Source organism: Medicago sativa, chromosome 8 (assembly GCF_051527215.1).
Source record: "Medicago sativa cultivar Bolivia chromosome 8, Bolivia_mono, whole genome shotgun sequence".
In the NCBI taxonomy this organism is placed as follows: Eukaryota; Viridiplantae; Streptophyta; class Magnoliopsida; order Fabales; family Fabaceae; genus Medicago; species Medicago sativa.
Window position 1 is genome coordinate 6,456,830 of NC_140756.1, and position 18,678 is coordinate 6,475,507.

The window sequence follows — 18,678 nt, forward strand, 5'->3', positions numbered from 1 at the left end:
TCAAATGGTACTTGCCACTTTCTCTATGTAAAAAAAATATATATGATGAAAATTTTCTTGGTATTTGTTATATAATGGAATTGTTGTACAAGCTGAATCGTTGTTGAATTGATCATTCAATAAAATAAAGAGTTTATATGCGAAAATACATTTTTTAGCGGTGGTTGAGTTTAAATTAACATTGGTTCAATCCTGAACAAATCTTTTATTTTGCCCTTGTAGAAATAAATGTAATTATTTAAAAATTTCTCTATTCTAAACTAGAACGACGTTGTCTTTCCCCAACTATTTTTCAGTTTTTTTAAATTTTCTAATTAGGTATCTTAACTTGTCAATAATTTATAATTAGATTCATCAACTAAAAAACGAAACAAGCTCTCAAATAATTAAATAAATTAATCAAATACTTAAATTAGTAATTATAAATGAATCAAAAGTTAAAACCATTAAAAACTTTTTTATCTTCACTTTTAAATACGTACATAAATAAAATAGTTAATATCTCGAATAGTCTCTAAGAAGACAATTTACACTTCTATAATTTTGTAATTTTTTTTTCATATTTCAACTGTTTAAATAGGTTATTTTCAGACATCTTATATTCAAATATTATTTCAACAAAGTGAAAATAAAATATGGAAAATCCAAAGATTATATAGGAATGAAATTTGTATTTTTTTTTACTAGAATATTGGTATGGCATTAACCCTAAAGAAAATAAAATACTAGAATTCAAACAAAGTTTAAAAAGACACCGTCCACAACGCTATATGAATGATATCACCTTCGTATTCTTCTTCCATTTCCGTCAAACACGACTAGTCTAGACTTGTCCTAAAAACCGTTTATTCTCTCTTTCTTCACCGATTTTCTCTCTTCTGCTAAATTCTAGGGTTTCAAAACTTCATACTATCAATCACCTTCATCTTCTTCGTGATGACGACTATGGAAAGCTTAATCGGCTTGGTTAACAGAATCCAACAAGCTTGTACTAAACTCGGTGACTATGGCGGTTCTGATAGCAACAACACTTTCTCTTCTCTTTGGGAAGCTCTTCCTTCCGTCGCCGTCGTCGGTGGCCAGGTACCGTTGCTTCTAGAAACTTCTAAATATTGAATTTCATTTTATTTTATGCTATTTCTTATTTTATTTATTTTTGGAGATGAGAACAGAGTTCAGGGAAATCTTCGGTTTTGGAGAGTATCGTTGGACGTGACTTTCTACCTAGAGGATCAGGTTCTCTTTCTTTTTCCTTTTTTATTTTTACATTTTTTCGTTTTTATTTTTTTTTATTTTTTTAGTAATTTATTTTGGTTTGTGGAGTATGTTAGTTATGCCTTCAGATAAACAACTTATTTTGCAGCTTATAACATAAACGCTTATCATATGAACAAGTTATTTCTGTAATATAAGGTAAAATAGCGAAATTGTTTTCGTATTTTAAGAGGTTTTCGTAAGCTATCCTGAAGAGTTTATGGAAATAATTTGATAATAGCTTATGCTATGAAATACTGACACATGAGGTTTTGGGTAGCTCAACTGGTTTTAGCTATAAGCGACAAGGAGGAGTTAGAGGTTCTGAGTTCAAACACGATAAAGGAGAAGAAATTTATCTAACAACTAATTACTAATATTGGCCATTAAAAGAAAGATGGAATACTGACACACTTTTTATAAAAAAGTGCTGGTGCTACATAAAGCTTATCAACATGTCATAAGCTGTTTTCATAACCTCTACCAAACAATATCACAAGTGTTTATGCTAGTAGATAAGTTCAAATAAACCAATATAAACGGGCTCTTGGTCTATTTAGGTAATTTAGTTATATTTTTTTTGTTGTTGCTTATGATTTGTAAGTTCATGTGTGTGTTCGTGAATTGAATTTGAAGCGGAATTCGGATTTAAATTGCAGGGATTGTGACGAGGCGTCCATTGGTGTTACAACTTCATAAGATAGAAGAAGGGGAAAAAGAGTATGCCGAGTTTCTTCATAGACCAGGAAGGAAGATTACCGATTTTGGTAAAGTAGTAGTCTAGTTAGTTACATCTATATTCTATTTTCTTATTTTTTGTTTCATTAATATCTGTTTAGTACTTCATAAGTCGAAGCTTTTGATCAGTTACTCGAGATTCGTAGTGTAACGCATGATAGCATATTCACTAATTATGGGAATAAGATACCCTGTTTTTTATGACATGATACCCTTCTTTTAGTTTCTTCTATTAATCAATGGGTTGTTTGCAACTGAAGTTGAATGCTCCTAACTCGTTAGTGAACCTTTTGAACTTGTTTGGTTTCATACCTGTATATCATCTTAATCTGCCTCTATTATGTTTTAATTGTTTGCATATGTGTTTCTTCCGTAATTTTGGTGGCAGGTTTTATGTTTTACTCTATTAGACTCGTTCACATTTTTACGTAATCATAGCATTAATCTTTCAAGTGATTTGTTTTTCATCATTATTCATGGACTAATAAAATAATAATCAAGTTTACCAGTGCGATAATTTGCATGCTATTGCTAAATCTTTTTTTAGTGTAGTTTATATATATGAAAATAATGTTTATGTCTTTATTTTTTAATTCTGGTTTTCCTTATGCAGCGATGGTACGCCAGGAAATTCAAGACGAAACTGATAGAATTACGGGAAAGACAAAGCAAATATCTCCTATTCCAATTCATCTTAGCATTTATTCTCCAAATGGTACGCTTCAATTGTTGCTGTCTTTTTCTGAAAATTTTAGTAGATGTTTGCTGTAAACTCACGTTTGACACTTCCATAGCTTACTTTTGAATTAAAGTAATTTTTGGTATTGAAATATAGAAAATAGTACAAAACAGAGGTATTGGTATTTTTTTTACCTCCCAAGTAGTTTTCTAATGAATATAACAATTCCATACACTGTGTGCTTGTTGGCGAAATAAGCTCCGTCACATAAGTCATTGGCTGAACACTATAAGGAATCAACAATCCAATTCTTTAAAATGAAAGATGCAAAATCTTCTGCTCGAAACAAATCCTTGATTATTTTCCATCCAAACCTCTGAATCTGCTTCATGAAATTCCCTCCCGCATTTCTCTGTGAAGTTGAGAATGTATAAGACAGAAAATTTTCCATGTTTGCTGGATAAGCCCAAGGCTATCAGAAAATTGCTGCATCTCATAAGCTAATAACATATAGCTGAACACTTATACTGGGCTAATGTTTTCCTTTCTATTCAATCAAGTCATCACTCATTATTATTAGTTAAATTCATCAATTTCTTTACTATAATTCAAATGTAAATATGTAATTAAAACCTTAAATGGAACCATAGGGTAGCAATATTCTTAATCAATTGTGCTATATGACTGTAAATTTTTGGGTGAGGTGCAAGGGATTGGAGTTTAGGGGGGATAGGGATCTTGAAGAATTTCGGGGGCCCTAGGGGGAAGGCTTTCCACTCCTTCCTTACATGCAGCCTGCACATAGCATCAAGGATCTGAAAGGAAACAGAACTGCAAACTCTCCCACCTGCTAGTGAAGATAGGCAGAAGTGATAAAAAAAATTAAAAAACCAGAGGGATCCCTCAATCAAAAAATCCTGGATAATAAAAGTTTCTTGAAACCTTGCCAAATGCTACTACATATTCAGGTGACCAGGGAAGAGTTAGAAACGAAATATCGAATAGAAAAGCGAAAATTTCAAAGAAAATAATGTCAACAATCTATATAAAACTGGAACCATTTAACCAAGGAAAGGAAGAATAGTCTAGAGTGATAAATTTGCCAAAGACTAGAATAACACGAGTTTTTGGTTGGACATCCTAAATATTTTGATAAATAATATGGTTACTTAGTAGCTGTTTGCTTCCATTTTAATGGGGCGGGAGGATTAGCACCTCTTTTAGTAGGATCTACCTAGTCACCTGCTCTCTAGGTAGTTGCAACTACCTCTTTTGCAATTTCTTGAATGTATTTTTTAGTGTTTCTTTAGTTTCACGTGTTTAAGGTTATAGAACAGCAATTCGAGAAAGGATTTGAATATTTTAATTTTAATTTACTTGTATTTTTTTCATTTGATAAAGGTTTAAGTGTATATTTAATATTTATTGTTTAACTTTGCATTTTGTTGATGTATAACTATATATGGATCAGAAGAGACTAGTTATTCAACGGTTTTGAAGTCTACCAATCAGCATTTTGTGATTCCTAATTCAGTTTCTGTTTTTTTGAGCAGTTGTCAACCTAACTTTGATTGATTTGCCGGGGTTGACTAAAGTTGCTGTAGGTATAATTTGCATTCAACTGTTGCTATAAATTTATTTTAAATTAAAAAAATATATATGTTGTTCAAAATGATAACCTTCAGTGAAATGTTCACAACTATGTCATTTTCAGAAGGACAGTCTGAGAGTATTGTTCAAGATATTGAAAATATGGTTCGATCTTTTATTGACAAGGTAAAAGGAAGTTGTTCCATTTTATTTTAATTTATCCTCATTATTCTGGTTGAATGTTAATTTGGATGATGTCCCCATAATATTGTTTTAAGGAAAATTTCGATGCTATATGGGAATGAATGTTTGATGGTAATTTGGTAAAGAGCCAATTAGAAAGTAAGTAGTGTTGCCATCTTGGATTGATGAAAATGATAAATTTGACGAGTGGCCACACAAGACGAGACACTACTAGGAATGAAGTCTAAATGGTTTAGAGAGAATGTAGGGATAGCACCTGTTATAGAGAATATGGGAGTCTCGTTTTTTATGGTCTGTGTATGTCATAGATGGAGGATAGTCAGATCACTAGAGGTAGAGGAAGACCTAGAAAAAACATAAGAGAAACTATTAAGAATATTTAGAGACCAATGAGTTGGATCCTAATATGGTTTGTGATAGAACATTATAGTGTAATTTGATCCATGTAGCCGACCCCACTTAGTGAGATAAGGCTTGGTGGTTGTTGTTGTTGTTGTGTATGTATGGAGAAGACCCATAGTTCATAGAAGCAATACCAATGAGGGTAAATTAAATGGAGAATCATTTAATAGGTAGAGATATAAAGACCCAAAAAATTGTAAGCCAAACCATTAAGAGAGCTTTTGATTAAAAGGTCCACATTAGACATTAGACATGGTTCACAGTTGGACATTACGGTGTTGACTGTTGATGCTCTTTTCATTTATTTGTTTTGCATTGGGGCTACAATTATAAACTGCATATTGTCAAAAAAAAATCTCTTACTATGCTTCTAATGGTGAATTAACAAGAGATAGCATCAAAATTCATATTTTCTTTAACCAGTCATTTTTGCTTTTGGCAGCCTAATTGTATCATACTGGCTATATCTCCAGCCAACCAGGACATAGCAACTTCTGATGCTATCAAAATTTCCAGGGAAGTGGACCCCTCAGGTATGTTAATGTACCATGGATTTATCGCTTCTTGCCTTTGGCCGAGTAATTGTCTGTCACTGAAATCCTTGTATGTTAACTGTCCAGGTGAGAGGACATTTGGCGTGCTGACAAAGCTGGATTTGATGGACAAAGGAACTAATGCATTGGATGTAATCTCTCTCACACTTTCTCTGGCATGATTCCTTGTATAATTGGTTTGTCCTTTCACCCGTTTTTTTCCCTTTTAGGTCCTTGAAGGGAGATCTTATCGTCTGCAACATCCTTGGGTCGGTGTAGTAAATCGATCTCAAGCAGATATCAACAGAAATACTGATATGATTGTTGCCAGGCGCAAGGAGGTTGAGTATTTTGAAACCAGTCCTGACTATGGCCACTTAGCCAGTAAAATGGGTTCAGAGTACCTTGCAAAACTGCTCTCACAGGTTTGTATTATGGAAAGTTGTTTGCCTTTAATGAAATGTGGTATAATTTAACACTGTTTGATTATTTTGTAGCACTTGGAGTCGGTAATTAGGGCACGGATACCTAGTATAACATCTTTGATAAACAAAAGCATCGAAGAACTTGAATCAGAGATGGATCATCTTGGGAGACCAATTGCTGTTGATGCGGGGGTGAGTGGTTTGCATTTGTATTTATTTCAGGATGAGTATAGGCTTTCTATACATCCATTATAATTACATTTTAACTGTATCTTTTTCTTTTAGGCTCAACTATACACCATCCTTGAACTTTGCCGCAAATTTGAACGTGTATTCAAAGAGCATTTAGATGGAGGGTAAATATATTCTATCATGCTATACTTTATCTCTATTCTCTGCCTTTTCTGGGTGGACAGCATGTATATTGTATAACTTGACGTTTTGGGTCGATACTTGGGTAAAAAATGCTTTTTTTATTCCCGCCTTCATGAAATAGCTTCTGCAAAAAGAAAAATGAAAAAATATTTTAATGAAAGAAAGTTATTGCTTAAAATGCTCTTACTTATTTGATTCTTTTTACAGTAACCATCAACCATGGATTAAATTGGACGTCCAAACTCAATAGTGTTGTATTTGTTGAGTTAGCTAAATCCAAATTTAATTCTTAGTTATGTTTTCACTGCTGGTTCTTTCTGAGAAAAACTTTTCATACTGCTATGCAAAAGATGAAAGATTTAATATACCAAATGAATATTTAAGCAATTTGGAATAATTTTGTGAAGTCAGCTTTTATGTGATAGACAAGTTGATAGGTTCTCTTTGGTTACACAATCATCTCTCTTGTTTATTGTCACAGGCGACCAGGAGGAGATAGGATATATAATGTGTTTGACAACCAGCTTCCTGCTGCTTTACGTAAGCTTCCGATTGACAAACATCTTTCTCTTCAGAATGTGAAGAGAGTGGTGTCAGAGGCAGATGGTTACCAGCCTCACTTAATTGCCCCAGAGCAAGGTTACCGGAGACTGATTGAAGGGACTCTCAGTTACTTTAGAGGCCCAGCCGAAGCTTCAGTTGATGCAGTAAGCAGCCCTAGTTGTTTTCTTTTTTTCATTTGTTTTAAAGCTAACATGAACAAAAATACTAAGCTATATATCTCTATGATCTGGATGTAGGTTCACTTTGTATTAAAAGAACTTGTGAGAAAATCAATAGGTGAAACTGAGGTAAAAATTTTAGATTCATTTTGCAGTAACCCTGTTTGAAATGTACTTAGAATAGTCAATAAAGCACAAATTGTGTCTCTGTACAGGAATTGAGACGTTTCCCTACCCTTCAAGCCGAATTAGCTGCAGCTACAACTGAGGCTCTAGAGAGGTTCCGCGATGAGAGTAAGAAGACAACTATTCGGCTTGTGGATATGGAGGCTTCGTATCTTACTGTGGATTTCTTCCGAAGACTTCCTCAAGAAATGGAGAAAGCTGGTACTCCAGCTCAACCTACTAATCCATCTAATCGGGGTAATCCAGATCAACCTACTAATCCATCTAACCGTGCTGGCATAAATGACGATCGTTACGGTGAGGGGCATTTTAGAAGGATTGGATCAAATGTGTCATCCTACATAGGAATGGTGTCGGACACACTCAGGGTCACTATTCCAAAGGCTGTGGTTTATTGTCAGGTCAGAGAAGCAAAACAGTCATTGCTGAACTATTTCTACACACAGATAGGAAAGAAAGAGGTACTCTCTCTCTCTCTCTCTCTCTCTCTCTCGCTCACTCTCTCTCTCTCTCTCTCTCTCTCTCTCTCTCTCAGTGAAAAGCTCACTTCTCTTCCCTATCCTTGCAATTGCAATTTTAGATTTATCTTTCAAGTCCAACCTCTTTTGGTAACAAAGACATTAAAAACAATCGAATAAAATACAACCATTTTTTTTATAAATGATGCGGATTAAGTGTCTTGACAATGGAAGGAGAATAGTCTTGGGTTTGGATTGGATTTCTTTTCAAACTGATATTCTACTAGGAGTTTGTTGACTAAAATGAATACATAGAAATCATTTATTTGATCACATAGCCAGTGTCCCCATAAGAATTTTTCAATGCCGTCTTAGTGTATTTTTGTAAGCATGATGAGCACAAAAATTATAAGCATGGTATAAAATGTTGAACTTTCTCATTTTGTCCTTACTGTTTCATGCTAAATACAATTGCTCTCTAGTCTACATCTACATTAATACAAACATTGAACGTGCCCTATAATATCCTAGCATAAAATCTGCCATATACCACTACATGGATTTGGTTCCTCTAAAGTTAACTCACTTTAAAAGGTACACTAACATTTGAATCTATAACTGTGTAAATCCACTCTTCACAAAACGAACTAGGCGAATGGCTAATTATGAAAACATACATTTATGCTCATAATACCCGTTTTGTTGTTTTCATTATATCCCTAAGATCTTGTCTGCTATAATGTTGGTGCAGGCTAAACAACTATCAGAGGTATTAGACGAAGACCCTACCGTGATGGAGAGAAGACAACAATGTTTCAAAAGGCTTGAACTATATAAAGCAGCAAGGGATGAAATTGATTCGGTTTCTTGGGTACGATGATCTTGGTTGCTATTTGACTTTCTTCATTGGGTATTATATGTAGCCTATAGTAGTTATTGATGGTGGGTTGAGTAGACCCAGATTTGATTTTTATAGTTTGTATTATTTTGTTGCTAAGCCATTTTTTTATTTCTCAATTTGTATGATCACGTTATTATTTGCATTGTCTGAAGCGTTGATATGTACGTAAGCAGCAACAACACGAACCACTAACTATTCAACTTTTATCAAAATTGAAAGTCACATTCTTTATCATTTGTGTTGCAAATTACAATTCTGAACTGTGTTCCGTACAGTTGTTTAATTAGATAGTAGACTATGCATCTCAACACCAGCATTTGCTAAAATGTATTATTGGCGATGTCTATGATCTCTCACCATTCGTATGAATGTGATTGAAAATTCTTAAAATTCTCAAAATGTGACCATGTTCCCTTCATTGCATGTGGCAGTGTCCAGTCGTTTAGATTTTGTCCAATCCAACATTTCCAACCAACATGACAAGAATATTTAAATATAGGGTTAAATATGTTTTTGGTCCCTATAAATATGGTAACTTTTCGTTTTAGTCCCTCTAAAATTTTCCTTCAATTTTTGGTCCCTATAAAATTTTCAATCTTCACTTTTGGTCCCTCTTTTAAAGTAAACTCATGTAGAATTTATATTATTTAATAAAATTTTCCAGAAAAATTCAAAATATTATAAGAATCACTCCAAAAAAATTCAGAATTTTTTAATAAAACATGAATTTAATATGAATTTTTATATTTTTTACGGTTAAAAATTCATATTTAATTTGTGTTTTGTTAAAAAATTCTAATTTTTTTTAGGAAATTTTTTTAGAATATTTTACACATTTCTGCACAATTTCATTAAAAAATACAAAAATTAAATTAAAAATAGTGATTGAAAATTTTATAGGGACTAAAAGTTGAAGGAAAATTTTAGAGGGACTAAAACGAAAAGTTGGTATATTTATAGGGACCAAAAACATATTTAACCCTTAAATATATGTTTGTTTTTTTCTTTTTCAAGAACTAAAACTAATTCTCCATCAGGTCATATTTATAAGAAAAATTGATTTTTTTTAATTCATTGAATAATTGATGTATTCGATATAAAAAATTAATTGTTTCTTATAAATAGCGACTAAAAGACAACAATTCTTAAGCACATATTCTGTCTTTGAATTAAATAAAGTAATTCCTCTTAGCTTTTCAAAAACTCTTCCTTTGCTATGAAAGGAAATTGATTCTAAAAAGCACATCAGCAAAGATTTGCGTCTCCCTGCAATCTCTTATCCGGGAATACACTTTTGGGGAAACACAGTGAAAATAAATACTCCCCCCGGTCCTATTTATAAGAGAAAATAAACACAGTGAAAAATTGATGTATTTGGTTAACAATTCAGTCCAGATCCATCGACTTTTGTTGACCCAACTTTCTTTTATAAATAGGACCGGAGGGAGTAATTCACTTAGATTGATGATTTATATGTATGGTTTACGTAGATTGATGATTTATGTATGGTTTGTTTGTTGGTGTTAACTACATAATTCATTGGATTACAGTGAAAATAGGGATAATTGATGCACACCCGAAATTGATATTATCTAAAATACCCCGTCTCATTTTAATCTTAAAATCTATTATATTTCTACCAGTGACATTATATAAGTGATCTTTTCTAGTTCCATTAGTTCTTTCTATGCCAGATAATCGTATGTGAAATGTATTTCAAAAAGTAGTTTTAATAAAATATGTAACCTTTGTTCACGTACCACCCCTCAAATATATGTGAATTCCATTCTCTCATACAACTTGTAAATTTTGACTTTATAAGTTGGAGGAGAGGTTATTGTTATAGGGGGCGAAAGAGATTGATCAAAAGGTTGGCTGTTGCAAACTGCACTAATATGTCTCTTCGATAAATGCCAAATCATCAGGACAGGCGGACTGAGTGGGATTGGTGGTGGTGGTTGATAGTTTGTGAATGATGGAAGCGCGCCAGAGTTTTAGTCCAGACACGGTGGTCTCGGAGAAGATTCAGAGGATAGCCAAGGTTGTAAAAGAACGTAAAAGAAACAATGCAGTGTGTCCATCGAATGAACATAAGAATCAGTTTGATTTAATGGTTAAAAATATTGGTCCACTACAAACCCACAAAGGGCACTTACACCCTCCAGAATTTGAAAATGTTGGGATCAAATTTCCCGTGCTTAAATAACTCAAACAAAATTATCTGTTATAAATGAATGAGTCGACAAGGTGCAACAATAGAATATAGAGGCAACAACCTCAGGTATAAAATACATTTTTCTATATCTAGCAACAAAATATGAGGCAAAATAACAGAAGCCAACACTAATGTGACCTGAAAAAAAAATGGAAAAAATATATCAGCATCAACAAAAGCAAATCAATTTCATTTGTCGATCGAAGTCATTGTATGCAATACGATTAAATTCTGTAAATTTTATTCACCATAAAAAACCAATGCAATAATAAACAAATGAGATTAATTTCTATGCAACATCTATGTAATTTTTTTCATATATATAATGAAAGCATACCATAATATTAACTTACTATATTTGTTCCTAAAATACTTCACAAATCTAATAAAAAAGTTTAATGTTGACCGAGCATACAAAATCTATAATTAAATTACTTAAAACGAATAAAAACATGAGTCCTATTCATTTGCTTCTAACTTTTTCCAAAAGTTTCAACATCACCTCCAGTTTGATATGAATTGTATATATATATAGGGGTTTGCTAGAACACACCCACTAGTTTTTATATATATAGTCTACTAGAAATCCATATAATAAGCTTTTTGGTACTAAAATATCATGTTTATTATTTATCAATGTAAACCATCACATCACTTGATTAGAAACAATTTTGAAATATATATTAATGTTATTTTACAAACCTAGTAGTGGCTTGTAAAGAAATTAAGCGCAGATATAATCAACAAAGTAATTGACCAAACTTATGTAACAAATTGGATGATTCAAGACGCAAGAGTAACCATCAGTCACGTGCCTTTCTTTTCTTATCAATTTCATCAGAATATTCTTTACTTTCAGAACTAACCATCAACAAAATATCTAATCTAAAGTTATTACACAAGATGATTGAACGTGTCATCTTATCCAGGCATAAATAAGAAAGGTTCACCCCAAAAAGAATCTATGCTTTATTTTTAGAAGTAGAAATCTGGATCTAATGATATTTTAGTTTTAAGATGATATAAACTTCTACGCGGAATTGGGAAATAAGAGACTCCCATTGCTCCACCTCCTAACCATAATTCTCTCGTACTTAACAAATAGAGCAATGCTAGGAGCAGTCGCTCCTACACTCGCGGACTGTCACTCTCTCTCCTATTTGGGACACGTCATTACTTTTTTAATCTCTTAGACCTGTAACCGGTTGAACAAGTCTAATTATTCAGCCTTTTTTTTTTTTTGAGAGAACAACCTTTTTTTTTTAATTCCTATTCTCAACAAAATTGTGTTGTACAAAGATCCAAAAACACCTTACTCCAACCTCTTCAATCTCCATTATTGCAGCAGAAGGAAGAACCGAATAAGATCCATAACAACATGAGAAGAAGCTCATCTTAAGCGATTTTTTTTTCTTTCAAATAACAAAATCTCCTTTGTGGGCTGAACCCATTGAATCTCTCATATCAAATTCTCTTATTGTAAGCTCTCTCTTTTGGTGCTACAGATTGAAGAATTAGGAGTACTCGATTGTGTCCATAAGGTTGTGGGTGTGTTTTTCAATTCTGGGCAACACAAGGAAAGAGAATACAACCATTAAAAAAAATAAAAGGAAAGGGAAATGCAGTTTTTGAGGAAAGGGAACTTGAGTTTCTCTTTTTATTTTTTTATTTTTTGCTATTTGGAGTGTTGATAGTTTTTGATTTTGCCTTGAATTTACTGGATAGTTTATTGGAATAATTTGGCTTGGCCCTTTGTGTGAAATTTGGGGAAAGGTTTGTTTTCCCGTTGATGTGTAGTTGACTAAGGTGCTAAAGGTTGAAGGTTAGTTCTCAAGTTGCTATGAATGTGATGTCGGTTCAGATCTAGGATTGCAAGCGATTTTTTGCACATATAAAAAATAAAATAAAAAAACAAAAGAACTAAACTTGAAGTCTCGGTAAACAGGTGACTGCCTTTAAAAAAATGGTGACGTGGCCGTATACGCAGGAGAGTGCCTAACCGAGAGTGGCAAAGTGACTGACGGTAGCATTGCTCTAACAAATAATCTGTTTTTTCATATCACCCACTCAGTAATATTTTTTTGTCCCACTAGTTAAGATGATTATCAAAGGCCTCTTCAACAAAATACAGCAAAATGCGGATATCATATGACAAAATAAAATGTATGGGGTCTTTTACCTCTTAAATATCCAGCACGCAATCAAGGGCAACATACTCAATCAGCCTGCAAATACCATAGATAAACATCAATTCCTGGAAAACATTGCGGTTTGAATGACACAAACTAAACATTTCATCATAATAAATCATTTCTCGCATGAAAATTTCATCAATTATAATTTCAATGTGCTTGGCCTGAATTCTAAGGAAGTTCCAATTTGTCAGACAAGTCATAAAGTGAAAATGATGTAATAGCATTGATGCTAAAAAAGTAAACAAATAACTGTAAGAATTTACAAAAGCGGAGAGTCAAATTTTTTTAAACTTCCCAATATCATTTTCAAAATTTTGTACCTTCCTAGTGTTGGCATGTTGATACACACAAGTCTAGGCCGAATACAATTATACCAGTTGGTACAAAGAAAAGTAGTTCAATCAGAAAAGTATTATTTTTAGTCATTTGTCTTTTCTCAAAAGCACAGGTTGTGAGCCGGCAATTAGTTTTATATTTGGAAGTTCCAATGAATTTGTTTATGCCAGTATCTTTATTTAAATTTAAATGCGACGTAGTCTTTCTTTCTTTAAATAAAAACATTTTCATTCTTTGAACATTCTTTTCTATCCACTGTTAATATTGTTCTTAATTATCTTTTTTTTTAAAAACTATGAATTCCGTCCATAATGCATTGTAAAACAACTAAAATATGATAAAGTAAAAGGGAAAAAAAAATTATACTTAACATTTATACGCTCACATGAAATTATAGAAAATATTAATAATGCACATAAATTAAATTTATTTAAAAACTCATGCAAGGCATGAGTTACTTTATAGTTAGTTTAGTATACATACATCATATTGCAATATCAAGATAAATACATTACATATTAACAACAATGACTTTGATTTCCAAATTTTCTCTTTGATAGAAAATGGAACTTGTACATGTAAATTTTTGACATGAAGCGAACGTAATGATTTACCTTCTCATTTTTTGGACTGAAAATTGCTTTGACCGACTCAAATACCTCCTCAACAGGCCTTGCAGCATCAACCTAAAACAGGTAATGTAATGTCCTTTAGCACATGAGGCAAACAAGAAACTCACCAAGACATGGTAGAAACACAACTGTCAATTACCTTGCGAACTTTTCCCTTTGCATCATAATAATTAATCACAGGGAGACTTGAATCCAAGAAAACCTTGAATCGCTTCCTTATTGTTTCAATGTTGTCGTCTTCTCTACCCTTTATCATTGATATCCAGTATTAAGCACTGAAAACATAAGGAAATGCATACAAATTTTTCAGTATGTATTGCATAATAGTGTAGGGTCTATTACCTGGTTCCTACTAAGAAGTCGTCTCTCCATTTCTTCCTCTGGGCAATCAAAATATAGGACAAATGTTGGCTCTATTCCAGTCTGCAAAGCCATGATGCATTTAGGAAATTAGAAGGTAGTACATTTATCTGCTCAGGAGACAACTATAAATGAATTCTATTTGATGACAATAGCAATTAGCAATTACCACTCTCTCAAATGCTGCACGGTTTTCCTCATTGCGAGGAAAACCATCAATAAGAAATTTGTCATTGCCACTGTCTTGCATTGCTTGTTGCAGAAGCCTAATTGTTACCTCGGAAGGAACAATTTTTCCTTCTTTAATCATATTCTGGATCATTGTGCTGTTTAAAATCAGGAATAAACGTGTCAATGCTAAAAAATATAGACAGCTTAAACTCGATGCAGATGGTAGACTAACATCAATGCTCAGAAGTTGACGTTGGTCAGGAAGACACAGCCCAATAACCTAGCATAAATACATAGAAATTCTACAGAATAAAAACTATCATTTTTGTAAAATATGAAAGAAAATACTGACCTATAAAGCTAGCCATTTACTATTTCAAAAGAAGAAAAGGGACTATAAACAATCAGTGAAACAGGACTACGGATCTATCACTAAGGAGCATATAATTTGTACCCATTTTCGGAGCCAGATTTGATTTCCGCTCGCAGAAGGTCACCAGCACTGAGGTGAGTAAACCCAAAATGTTCGACAACATTTGCACATTGGGTACCTTTTCCACTGCCCGGACCACCTGTACCATTATCATTATTAGATCAATAATCAACTTAAGATTAGAAAGAAAAAAAAGTAATCCACAAACAACTTCAACAATAAACACAATAGAGACAGACAAATGGATAAATAAATACATTCGCTTTCAAAGGGAAAAAACTAAAAAAAATGATGTGAACAATAAATGATATGCCTTAAGTTAAGTTTGCAATAGCTGGTATACATTTCAACTATGGATGCATTTGGAAGAGCTTATTTATGTTTATCTTAAGGCATTAGCAATTGTGTGTGTTTTGTTTTGAAAGGCTAACAAAAATAGCTCATGAGAAGCCCACAAGCTGTTTTAATCTTACTCCAAAAAGCTTCCCATGAGAGCTTATAGAACTAGCTATATAAACTGTATATCCGAATACCTATATCAGTTGAATATCTTGTCGAGAGGGTAAACATTTATTTGTAGCAAAACTCAAAACAATTAACTACAGATTCATGTTTTAGCTGCAAAACTGCTTGTTATAAATAAATTGGAACAACAAAGAAAGTATACATGTTAAACATAAATAGTCAAATGCATTAGGATTTTACTAACAGCTCATTCAAAGGTAAGATGACTATGGAGATTCGTTAATGCTCACCTAACACAAACACAACTGTAGGTTTTTTATTTAGGACGCTTCCATTTGTATCCTACAAATAAATGAAGAATTGAAAAATCAGTTGACAATAACACTGCATCAAAATTGATACCGTTAGTATCCTACAATCAAATAAGTGATTAAAAAACCAAGTTGAAATCAATACTGAATTGAAAATGACACGATTTGAATTCTATAATTAAACAAAGGATTGAAAAATAGCTGAAAACAATACTGCATTAAAATTGACACAATCTCACTAATAGGAATCCACAACACAACCAAGCATTATCCCACTAATCGGGGTCAGTACTAATAGGTATCCAAACCATATTATTTAATTCTTTAAAAAAATATTTTTTGTTGGACATTCTATCATGGAAAAATATATTATCAAAGTTTGTGTCTCCAAATTATATAATTCTTTTTTTTTTTTGCGGTCAAATAGCCTAGTGGCTAGAAATTCACCGCTTAAGCTGAATGAGCGAGGAATCCGGGTTCGAACCCCGACACCTGCATACTGCAATGCCCTTCCAAATGAGCTATGCTCACCGGGACCCAAATTCTATAATTCTATAGAGTCGTATGTAAAGCATGAGAAATAAATAGTCCAATCAGATTTTCAAAAGAAACGGTTAAAATGCAAAAAGAAGCTAGAAGCAAAAGCAAGATCATGTATGACACAACCATGAATACCTTGTTTGCAGCTTCAATAACAGTTCCCATGAGTAATAGCAACTACACTGTTTTTATCTGCAAATAAAGAAATACGGGCAAATATTATAATGAGTCCAAGATAAATTATTTATGTAAAGAATCAGGTATACTGACATATTTGTATTTATTCATTCCGTCACATATTGATAGCGTAAAATGCTACTATACGGTAAAACAACCTTTCACTAATGCCAAACCGCAACTTAATGAGGGAACAAAAAAAAAAAAAAAAATAGGCCAATCATAATTCATTTACATAAAATTAGGGGCACACTTTTGATACTAAAAAAGACAGGAATATGTATTTGGTCTTATAAATCTTCGAATCATATTAATATCTAAATACAAATTGCTTATGCCTGCACTTTTGCTACCAATAAAAGAAGGGAAAATGTATTTGGTCTTATATAAATCCATCCGCCTATCATATTAAATCTACATATAGTTGCTTATATCTGTACTTGCCTATAAAGTTTCTATGTTCACCAAATTCAGCTAGCACGAAATGTCATCCACCAATTAACAGATCAAGCAGACATGTAAACTCTCATTCAATTTTTGATAAAAACTTTCACCAAATGCCACGCAAGGTAATACCATTAACCAAATCAGGAGTCAAAACTTCAGATCTAAAGCCAGAACAATATCACAGACATTAGAAAAACTCAGAAATGATACTGCATTCTTCACATTACGCTCTCAGTTTTATGATACTGCATTCTTCGCACGCACGAAATCAAACACAGATTTCAAAAAAATCACATGACTATGAGCAAGATCACAACTCTACTCCCTAAATAGTGTCAAAAAATTCAGTTCCATTTCTTATTCTTAGGCAATATCAACCATGTGGATTTCAAAAAATCACAACTGAAAACATAGATCACAAATCCACTCCCTAATCAATGTTAAAAATTCAGTTAAACTTCCTATCCTCCGTACTCAGCAACATCAAACACTTGAATTTCAAAACAGAAATCATAAAAATGTGAGCAAGATCACGAATCCACAAGCTAATCAATGTTAAAAAATTGAGTTAAATTTCTCATTCTTCATACGCGGCAACATCAAATAGATTTCAAAAAATCACAAAACTATGAGCAAGATCACGAATCTACTACCTAATCAATGTGAAAAAATAACCTAAATCTCTCATTCTTCGATGCCGCAACATCAAATCAAACACATGAATTTCAAAAAATCACAAAACTGAGAACATAATCACGAATCCACTCCTAATCAATGTTGAAAATTTCAGCTAAATCTCCAATTCATCGAACACAGCAACATCAAATCAAACACATGATTTTCAAATCGAAAATCAAACAATGCGAACAAAATAGATCAAAATCACGATCATAACAGAGAAAAAAAGCATGGATCGGAGATAATTGCGATGAGATCTAACTGCAAACGAAACGGAAAGCGCGAAAACGTGAATTGGAGAGAGAATTTGAGAGACGCGTTACCTTTTGCGCGAAAGAGGAGAGAAAAAAGAGTGAATCTGAGAAATTGTTGTTATGGTTAGGATCGTTGAAGGTATTTATATTGGTGTTAAGAAAGTTCGGTTTTTTTAGTCGGTAGGGGTTAAATGGGAAAATAAAATTTCGTATGGAGTAATGGAAGGAAAGGGAGGTGGTTGCGTGATAGTAACGGCTTTATTTTCGGGTATGAATATGATTGTTATTTGTTATGATGATTCAACTACAAGAGAAGAATGTGAGAAGATTCTTGTGTTAGTGTTAAGCTAACAACAATAATCATGTTCATCTTTGACTAAAAAATACTTAATCTAAGACCACTTTATTCAATTTTTAAGTTAAATTATTATTTTGATTGATAAAAAAAAGTTAGTGAATGACTTTTTGGGTAGGGAAAAGGCTAGGTGTACCCTTTATAATAATTCATAGATCCTTAATACAAAAATGCTTTTCAAACACAGTAAATTTGATAGTAACATTGTATGTATTTGTGATCAGCAATGCTATCTCCTACGAGGAAAAAAATCCACGAAAGCCACGAACAAGTGTAAAGCGCTGCACAGATAGTATTTTTTTCATTTATAAAATAAAAACAAAAAACGGGTGTTTGGTGGAAAACAAGGGGATGCTAGCCTATTCTTGGTTTTTGTTGAAAAAACTTGTCGTGGTATTAGGTATTTCCCATTTGCGATTTATGATTTTCAACTTTTATATTTTTTTTTATCTCTCATTGATTTTGACACCACAAACATATGAGTTGTATTTTATATAAATTTGAATACAATGTTCAATTTTTCTGTATAACACAATTTTGAAAAGAAAAAAAAAACTAGAGTATACTTATAGAGGTGTTACATGAACTTTTTTTTTTACATTTTTTTAATAATATGTCTAATATATTGAAAACTAAAGACTC

The 18,678-nt window shown here is 32.7% G+C and overlaps 2 protein-coding genes across 2 annotated transcripts; one reads left to right on the top strand and one right to left on the bottom strand.

The window, feature by feature from the left end:
• Positions 1–801: 801 nt before the first annotated feature.
• On the top strand, positions 802–8,701 carry LOC146896477 (phragmoplastin DRP1E-like). The gene is made up of 15 exons (XM_085738016.1): positions 802–1,083; positions 1,173–1,236; positions 1,914–2,021; positions 2,606–2,707; positions 4,225–4,275; positions 4,386–4,447; positions 5,310–5,400; positions 5,488–5,552; positions 5,631–5,825; positions 5,898–6,017; positions 6,111–6,181; positions 6,682–6,907; positions 7,001–7,051; positions 7,138–7,569; positions 8,318–8,701. The coding sequence occupies exons 1-15, from the start codon at positions 937–939 to the stop codon at positions 8,444–8,446; spliced, it is 1,914 nt and encodes a 637-aa protein (XP_085594142.1). The 5' UTR covers positions 802–936; the 3' UTR covers positions 8,447–8,701.
• A 1,851-nt stretch (positions 8,702–10,552) lies between these two features.
• LOC146896478 (UMP-CMP kinase 3-like) lies at positions 10,553–17,798 on the bottom strand. Its single transcript, XM_085738017.1, has 10 exons — positions 17,751–17,798; positions 16,261–16,317; positions 15,565–15,616; positions 14,831–14,948; positions 14,375–14,531; positions 14,188–14,268; positions 13,985–14,092; positions 13,828–13,899; positions 12,862–12,907; positions 10,553–10,820 (listed from the first exon to the last, which is right to left on the bottom strand). Exons 2-9 carry the CDS (start codon positions 16,288–16,290, stop codon positions 12,899–12,901), a joined length of 627 nt encoding a protein of 208 aa, XP_085594143.1. The 5' UTR covers positions 16,291–16,317; positions 17,751–17,798; the 3' UTR covers positions 10,553–10,820; positions 12,862–12,898.
• Between the last annotated feature and the right edge of the window lie 880 nt (positions 17,799–18,678).